This window comes from Varanus komodoensis, unplaced genomic scaffold (genome assembly GCF_004798865.1).
Source record: "Varanus komodoensis strain SLA01 unplaced genomic scaffold, ASM479886v1 scaffold8, whole genome shotgun sequence".
Taxonomy (NCBI): Eukaryota; Metazoa; Chordata; class Lepidosauria; order Squamata; family Varanidae; genus Varanus; species Varanus komodoensis.
The window spans coordinates 27,288,690-27,298,309 of NW_025336481.1; the positions used below are offsets into that span (position 1 = coordinate 27,288,690).

At 42.1% G+C, this 9,620-nt stretch overlaps 1 protein-coding gene across 1 annotated transcript in view; it reads right to left on the reverse strand.

Annotated features, from left to right (window-relative positions):
• The window catches only part of LRRIQ1 (leucine rich repeats and IQ motif containing 1), a 114,490-nt gene extending 106,206 nt beyond the window's left edge, over positions 1-8,284 (reverse strand). The window contains exons 1-5 of the mRNA XM_044455321.1: positions 8,193-8,284; positions 7,908-8,004; positions 6,989-7,125; positions 4,913-5,024; positions 1,270-1,376 (exon numbers count right to left, since the gene is read on the reverse strand). Of these exons, the coding sequence (XP_044311256.1) occupies positions 1,270-1,376; positions 4,913-5,024; positions 6,989-7,123 (354 nt within the window). The 5' untranslated portion in view covers positions 7,124-7,125; positions 7,908-8,004; positions 8,193-8,284. The remainder of the gene's footprint in view (positions 1-1,269; positions 1,377-4,912; positions 5,025-6,988; positions 7,126-7,907; positions 8,005-8,192) is intronic.
• Positions 8,285-9,620: the final 1,336 nt, after the last annotated feature.

Consider the following 9,620-nt stretch of genomic DNA (forward strand, 5'->3'; position numbering starts at 1 on the left):
ATAGAACGTGAGCACAGAAGCTTTGATCCATGCATGCAATGGCTTATGGGCAGGGCTTACATAACCAAAAATAAGGCCAATGAGTAAATGTTATTTGCTGTGGAAGAGAATCTCTGGAACAGCTATACATCACCCAGTATGCAAGAGTCTTTTTAGAAAAGTAGCAGTTTTACTGATCAGTTGTTGGGTGGAGAGGGACACTGGATTCAGTTTCCCATTCCCTCTCTTAGGCTATTGGTCAGTGACAGTGTTAATTTTCTAATAAGTCTTTCTGTGCAATCACAGCAGCTGAATAGGGAGAAAAATAACATGCACACAGTACAGCATTTTGTTGCAGGGTGGGGGGCACTTCTACATGCATGGGACTCCACTTAGCAAACTTCTTGAATAATAAACTGTACAAGTGCCTAAATAATGAGATGTCTCCTAGGCAGTCAGTCCTTGCTAGATAGTCAGAAGGCAAAACCCCGACAAATTCTTGAATCTCCACCCAGGCAAGGAGGGAGGGACAGGAGGAGACATATTCCACTTGAAAAGGAAGTTGGGTGTCTTTGACTTCCAACAGGTGCCAAGGAGGACAAGGGCAGGGAAAGGGCAGATTACTCCAAGGTTTCCCTGGTACAGGCAACCAGGTATTGTTTTGCCTCAGTTCCTGTGTCACAGGAAAGACCTGATAACAGGCACAAGGAAAACTTGTGGATCTTCAAGGATCCAGGTAGACAGTTCGCAGAGGACTGTGTGAGCTGAACCGTCTTATCTTTTTTGACTTATTTGCTGAAACTTTGACTGCTTATTTTGTGTGCTTAAAGGCCAACCAAAGTTTTTCCTATCCTGTAGTTTGTACTAGAATTCCCAATAAATCCTTTATCCACCTTTCATCAAACTCTAGATTGGGTGTTTTGGGGCTGAAAGTGGGGGCAAGTTCAGAAAACACTGCTTTAACTGCCAGGTTGCATGCATGAGCAAAACCCAAGCCTAGCTCAACACAATAAAGCTCAGTGGGATTCTTGGTCAGTTTTTCCAAAGGAACCAAGAGTGCTTGGGAACAAGAGAGAAAGCTTAGTCTCAGTGGTGACAGCTGGTTCCAGTTTTGGTGCTACTGCCTCAGGCATTGCACCTTAGTTCAGGTACCTGACTAACTAGCTATCTACTACATGGTGCCCAGCAAAGCCATGATGAAAGAACAGCTGCTCTTTCCAGTGCTGACCAAACTACCTTGTGCTGTAGCCAAATCACATATATGGAGGTTTTTAAAGTGTGTGTGTGTGTGTGTGTGTATACCCTCTTCTTTAATTCTTCTGGATCTTCATTATATTCAGAAGCCAACTGAGCCAAACATTGTGAAGCATTGTTAGGAACAACACTGTAGATATCACCTACAAATGAAAAAGAAAAATTACACTAACACACCAGAAAAAAGATAGTGTTCAAAACTTCAAAGCACGAATTTCAGTGCAATAAGGTACTGGGGAATATTCAGATGACTAGCATGAATTTATAAGTGGGCTCAGTTTCTGGATCATGTTGCTGTATATTTGAAACATTGTTTTATTTTGAAATAAAACAAAAAGCTATAGTTAAAAGTATCAATTTATAAATCACAAATGAATACTTTTGATATGTTAAGTATAAATTGCAAAAGATCTTTTCCCAAACAGGGGTTTCTATCACTCTGCAACATCACATCAGGGCTCAGCTGGCTGCTTTAATGAGCCAGGGAGATCAAAGAGCAAAAGAGCAAACACATAAAGGGTTGATCTCACACTACCAAGAATCGTGTGCACATTCTTAGTCTGTACAAATGGAAAACTTTCCAACACAACTGAACAAACAGATGTTAGGAAAGGCTACAATCATAGAATCTAAGCTGGAGTGGAGAGAGCAATTTTCTCTACAAATTGTCTAGTGAAATTCTCACAGCATACAAAATATTTAGCCTCTATCCCTGGATGGGCTGTACAAAGAAATACAGTGAACATTGCTGGAATAAACTGACTTCAAACACTTCTTCTAGCCAAGAGTCTGTAATTACATGCTAGGTCAGTTTCCTCAATGTTGTGTTTCTATTTTTGACTGCTCTAGCATCAAAAGTACAATCTTTGAATCCAGGGGATGGCCAGGCCCTTGGTTGGCCGATGAACTAGTTGGGAAGAAGAACACCACCATGTTCTTTCTCCTTCTTGTGCAACAGCCAGTCCACCTGCAGTCACCATTCCCCTCTACTTTCCCAATATTTAATGGCTTCTTCAGCCTTCTCCAAAATACATAGCAAAGCAGCACACTAGTCAACACCTTCAGATACCTACAAAATACTGCAGAAGGAAATATTTATTTATTTATTTACAACATTTTTATGCTGCCCCCATCGCAACAAAGCCTCGGGGCAGCTTACAACAAAAACAAAGTTATACAATAAAAATATTAAAACCCGGTGCATCTCGGCTTAAAAATTTTAAAATCCTACAAATAGCCAATAAATTAACACTTAAAATAAGTTTTAAATAAAAAGGTCTTAGCCTGGTGTCGAGAAACAAATAATGATGGCGCCAGGCGGACCTCTCTGGGGAGCGCATTCCATAGGTGGGGCACCACCACAGAGAAGGCCCTCCTCTGGGTACTCACCCTCCTAATATCATTCAAAGAGAGTTGCCAGAGAAGGGCATCTGTTGCTGATCTCAAAGGGTGGGAGGGCATATATGGATGCAAGCGTTCCTTTAAATACCCAGGACCCAAGCCGTTGAGGGCTTTATAGGTCATAACCAACACCTTGAATTGGGCCCGGACTTCAATTGGGAGCCAGTGGAGCTGACAGAGAACTGGGGTTATATGAGAACAATGCCCAGTCCCCATCAGCAGCCTGGCAGCTCTATTCTGCACCAATTGAAGTATCCGGACCATCTTCAAGGGTAGCCCCACGCAGAGCGCATTGCAGAAATCTAATCCGGAAGTTACCAACGTGTGTGTCACTGTCACCAGGTAGTCGTTCTCCAGGAAGGGACACAGCTGATGGATCAGCCAAAGCTGAAGGAAAGCGCTCCTCGCCACCGCCGTCACCTGAGCTTCTAAAGACAGCTCAGGGTGGAGGAGCACTCCTAAGCTGTGAACCCTGTCACTCAGAGGGAGTGCAACCCCATTTAGGACAAGGCCCAAGTCCCCCATCCCGAGGCCCGAACCACCCATCAACAGGACCTCCGTCTTGTCTGGATTGAGCTTCAGTTTATTGGCCCTCATCCAGCCCATTACCTCGGCCAGGCACCAGTTCAGCACAGTCACTGCCTCACCTGGATTGGTGGAAAATGAGAGGTAGAGCTGGGTATCATCAGTGTACTGATGATTCCACAGCCCACACCTCCTGATGACCTCTCCCAGAGGTTTCATGTAGATGTTGAATAGCAAGGGGGACAAAATGGACCCCTGTGGAACTCCATGGCATAACTGCCATGGCGCAGAGCCATAGTCCCCCAACACCACCTTCTGAAATCGGCCGTTGAGATAGGAGCGGAACCACTGCCACGTGGTGCCTCCAACTCCCAATCCCACTAACCTATTCAGAAGGATACCATGGTTGATGGTATCGAAAGCCGCTGAGAGGTCCAGGAGAACTGTCTCTCTCCCTGCACAGGTCATCGTACAGGGCGACCAAGGCAGATTCAGTGCTGTACCTGGGTCTGAAGCCAGACTGAAATGGGTCCAGATAATCAGTTTCATCCAAGAATGCTTGGAGTTGTCCCACCACCACCCACTCTAGCACCTTGCCCAGGAACGGGATGTTGGCCACCGGTCTATAATTGGCGGCCACCTCTGGATCCAGGGATGCCTTCTTTAGGACTGGTCGGACTACCACCTCTTTTAAAGAGGAAGGTACCTGACCATCTCTTAAAGAGGCATTGGCCACCTCCAGGATCCAGGTGCCAATCCCGTCCTTGGCTTTCTTAAGTAGCCAGGATGGGCATGGGTCTAGTAAGCAGGTGGTAGGGCATACTTGTCCACATCATGAGGCCGCAACAACTGAAATTCATCCATTAATTGTGGACTCGACGGCGTTGTTGGCATCTCCCCAGTAGAATCTGGTTCAATAGTAGAGTCAAGCTCGTGACGAATCTGACCTATTTCTCCCTGAAATGCCTGGCAAAGTCATCACAGTGGGCCTTTGAGGGTGGTATATGATCTTTCTTTGGGCCTGGATGTATCAGCCCTTGTACCACCCAAAAGAGCTCCGCCGGACAGCAATGTGAGGAGGAAATGGAAGCGGAGTTAGACCCCCAATGCCATAACGTCCATTGCCCATCACCACCCAGATGGCGGTGCCCATGCGCTCCCCAGGCAACATCATAGTAAAGCACGAGATGCACCAATTAAAAGCAACCTAAAAACGACAATTAAAATTACTAAAAACATCCTACTTAAACCACTGCTAGCCCACAAACGAAACCAATGCCAACCACCAAAGCCCCCGGCCAGCCCAGCCCCCCGCTCAGCCCCCAAATACAAAGGATCAACTAAACACAATTAATATGTCCATTCAAAAACCAGTTATGATCTTCCCAACATTCTTCCAAGACCAGTAGAGTGAAAATTATTCTCCTGAAATACTCACCAGCGCTCCTTTCACTTAGGCAAGATAGTGAAAAAAGGAAAGGCACATTGTAGCCTATGGGCATTAGACAATTTACCAGAAGTTGCACGGAGATCACCATCTATAACCCTTGTCATATAACATGCTGCTTTACAAACAAGTTTAAAATATTCTGATGGAAAGGAAGTGCAATGCAAAAGGTAATAGAAACCTCACACAAACATATATTGCTATAATTGAGTGAATGCTATTTGAGATTAGTACTATCTGAAAAGAGATTAGGGATTGCATTTGGCAAACACATATTAAAGGGTATCTTATTAAATCACCACTTACTTGACTTTTCATCATTTTCCAAATCTTGCAAGATAAGTCTTTCTGCATTTTGACTTCTACTTCTCACAAAATTTAAATAATGGATGACTGATTCTGGCAGTTCATCTGAAATCTAGATATGCAATTTAATTTTACTTCTATATTCTCAATTGTGAGCCTTATTTTCACATTTAACTTCACCTAAGTTACAGGTATAAGCTAGAACTAATAGAAGGCAAGTGCTGCAGTCTCAATAGTAAGAGTCACATTTTATTTTTTTGCACTTTGATTACATAAATGCTGTTTGAAGTGTTGGACAATATGAGACATTCTTTTTACTAAAAATAAAAATATTTTTTATTTTTATTACTATACTGATATTCTGGTTTTCTGCCAATATTCTCAAAGCAAATGGCAGCTGAAAATAATGGCTTATAATATAAGGGCCATGGTACAAAAGGAAGTAGTAAGGACAAAGGAAAAAAGGTAAAATTGAGGTAACAATCCCAGATGCTATTACATACTTGATGTCTATCATTACCAGCTAGAATGGAACAGTAGGACAGAAACAGTTCAGGAACTAGAGAAGCCAAATGGGAATTGATACCAGGCAGGCTGATGAAAGATACAATGCAGCACTCTCATTTTTTAAAGTTTACTTTTAATTAAAAAAATCTTCAAGCAGAAGGCTTATGTTTCGGACTCCTATAATGACCTGTACAGATATACGACCCTGATATTTGCATATTTACTAAAATATTCACACATGGACAATCCATGGTCCATAGGCTGCAAAATTCCTTCTTTCAATCTAGTTTGTGCTCCATGAAGCCCATACTCGGCTACCTGGCTGAGCTGAGGAAGTGCAATTGCACTGGGAAGCATGGCCCACAGGGAATATGCCATAGCATACCAATGGAAACAAAAAACAGCTTAGGAACACAATTTAAATGAGAAAAACTGTGCAGATACAGTCATTCCTGCATGCTATGTTCCTCCACTGCTGACCCCAGCTAGGCAGTGTCAACAAGGTATGCTGTGATCTCAGCGTATAGGAAGGAGAGTTTTAAATCCCTATATGCTAAGATAGAGGAGTGGGAAGTGTGTGTGTGATGAAGGGAGAAAAAATATATGTAAGGTGTAAACATGTGTCTAAGTCTTGATGCAAAGAATTTTTGTCTAGGTCTTTGGGTGGAAGGAATGCGTGTTTAGGTCTGAAATAGAGGGGGAAAGATCTAATATGTGGCTCTTCCCACAATGATCCTATCCAGTCCCGTTCTTCTCCCACCAATATAGACCGCAAAGAAATTCTTAGCTACTAGTATGGCCCTCCATATGAAAAGGGTTGCTCACCCCAGATATTTTTTTAAAATTATACCCTCTTTTCCAAAAACAATAAAACACCTTAAGATACTGAGTGGAAACCCTTACTAACATAAATAGCTTTCCCTACTACCAAAAAAGTCATAAAGGTAGATTCCAGGAGTAGAGACAATAAAAGTGCATTCTACAACAAGAATACCATTATAGAAAATACTGTTTCCCAATCTCCACTCAAGGATATCCGTAAGCAGTGGGACTCAGAGGAAGGTATCATTCCTCTAATTTTAAGTTGCAGACTTGTACACATGGAAGCAGGCAGTCTTTGAATGCAATGGAATTTACTCCTGGATAGTTTTGCACAGGATTGCATTCTTCAGGAGAATTAATATAGACAGGACTGTTCCAGTAGACAACCATTGACAAAGAATATCAAGCATGCCCAAAATTAATATCCATCCAATTATCAGATGCTGCTCTCAAACAGAACATTAGATTATGCTTCCATGGAGCTGATTTCAAACATTTTACCATTTCATGGAGATGATTTTAACATTCTAAAAAGGTTTTCTTGGGGATTTTTCTTGTCAAAGTTACTAAGAGAAACAAGGATCAACCAAGTACTCCTCCTCAACTTCATATTATGTACATTGTCCTGTGCATATCTACTTTCACTATCATGCAGCCTAGTAAAGGTAACCATCTTTATAACTCTTTATATTAGGTTTGTCACACAAAAATATAATACTGTTTTCCCTAGACAGATGTCATACTTACTAGTTCGCTGTCACTTGAGGCTTTTATTGATAATTCAGTATCAGAATCATCTGCTTCTGAGGAAGAAAAGCTGATTTTGCTCAGTTCAAGTTCTATTTCATCTTCAATTCCTGCATCATCACACTTGACCTCCATCCCTTTCATTGTAACATGGAAAAGGAAAAGGAGGCATGCATTTCTAGACTCTGTATCTCTCTCTTACTTATGTCATTAATTAAGAAGACCACACCAAATTAAAGTCATGTGATGCCTCAGACAATGGAGATACTATGTAGTGGTGGCAATGGCATGGAGGAAGAGGCAGGCTGGTGAACATTAAGACTGTTAGAAAAACCACACTGGATCAGACCAAGGGTCCACCTAGACCAGCATTCACAGTGACCAACCAGAAACCCATGGAAATCCACATACAGGTCATCAGTACAAAAACATCCTCCTTCCCAGGTTCCCCAACAGACCTCTGATAGTGGAGGCAGCATATACCCATCAGGACTAATGGCCATTGATATCCATCCATGAATTCAAGGCTAGGGAAAGGAGCTGTCCAGCTGCAGGCAAGAACATCCCCTCACTGTTCATTAACCAATTATACAATGGCACTTAATGCATATCTGTGGCCAAATTTCATTTTGCAAGATCATAGCACAGACATCAGGAAAAGATACGTGTATATAACACCCCCTCCCACACACACACACACAAACAGGGAGGCCAGTTACAGATAAAAGCAACTTCAGTGTCTCCTGAAAAACTGTTTTCATGTTTAGCATTTACAATTAGTAACCACTATTATTATTTCTACAACACTAATACTGTAAATGACATTTTGCAAAGAAATACAAAATAAAGTACTGATTGCTTTAAAAAAAAACACTAAAACGAGCCCCTGCCAACTAATTCTGATTACAATTAGACTCACTTCTTACGCTACCCAGATCTGAAGGAGAGTGCGTAGGTGAAAAAAGGGATCGAAGGGAAGCGCTCGTATTATTCGCAATTCAGTCGTTGTCAGCAAACTTCAAGAAAGGGGAAAGCAAAGATTTGTATCAGTTTCTAAAAGGCAACATCTCGTTTACAATTAACCGTGACTGCCCTGTTCTTATGTAGGACACGAAGACTACATGTCCCTGGATGCATTTGGGCCAAAACGCCCTTAGCATATTAGTAGCCGCGTCCCAATGCACACTGGGAATTGTAGTTCTACCTATCACCGTAGAAGAACCGGACGCCAGCTCCATGCCTGCTATGCAAAACGCCGCACACTTCAGTGGAGTTCAACACCGTTCCTTCCCTCGGTATCGACAAGCGCTTGAACCTGTCCTGCTTCCCTTCACCGCGAAGCCTCAACGTGCTTCAGAGCCCAAGACTTCCGTGCAGCGACTCTCAATGTTTCAGGAAGCGTAACCAAGGCAACAACGAATGGGGAACGAAGAAAAACCTTTGCTACGGAATCCGAGATGGACCAAACAATTTCACGTCTATTTCCTGGGCAAAGCAGAATTCGGAACTGTGCCCAAAGAAAAGGATCTGTTTCCCTTCATCTCTTGTTTCTCAAAATTAAAACGCGTTTGTTTTCTGTCGTGTATAGTAAGAAATATTCCCGTTTTTGACAAATTCATAACAAGCTAAACATAGAGGCAGACAGTTGAAAGAAAGAAAGAAAGACAAGAAAAAGAACGTAATCTCATGCATTTTAACACAGAAAAATGTCGCACCACCCTAAGCATTACTCAAAAGTGCATAGGATTGCGTCCAAAAAGCCTATTAACATCCTATGCAAGTTTAGATAGGAAAAGAATACTGAAACGTGCTGAAAATTCTAATCTTTGCTCTTTAGACTTTTATAGGTTTGCGCCCTAAAAGAACATAACAGCACAGTCCTATGTTCATCAAATTAAAATAAGTCCCACTAAATTCAGTGGGTAGCTATTAGCCCTATTTGGAGTAGACCCATTGAAATGACCGGGACTTAACAGAAAAACCATGGATGCAATACCTTAGATAGATATAATCTGCACTGTATAGGATTTACTTCTATGTAAATATACATAGGGTTGCACCTCACATTATCTCTTAAGCTGTCAAGCAATACCAATCACAGCACAAATCAATGAATGTTAGACAGAAAGAAGTCCTACACCTCTCAAACTTGCAAAATAGAGAAGTGCACCCCAAAAGTCTTACAGCACCTTAGGAATCAACAGTGAGGTTCTATGCATGTTTAATCAGTCCACTTAGTCCACAGGAAATTGTTAAAATGAAGCAGAAGCAGAGAAGAGTCTTTGAATGAGCCGATTGCTGGATGTGATGGAAAGCCCATGGCAGCAGCTGGAATGGAAGATATGTTAACAGAAGTGAAGTGCAATGTTAAGCAAGTGTACTCTGCTCTGTGTTCAAAAGGGCCTAGCCTTTATGAATTCTACAGTTCTTTCAGTGTCCACAGTTCTTTGCAGGGAGTTGTACACAGGATCATACATTTGAGCCATGAACCAATGCCAATTTAGAAATAAAAAAAGCCCTAGAACTCCAAGCATTCCCTAGCCAATGCAGAGCTTCATGGCCTCTCTTCTATCCACCAGAAGATTTCCCCGTCCCTCAGCTGGTGTTGACAGAACCATGCCAGAAGCAAGGG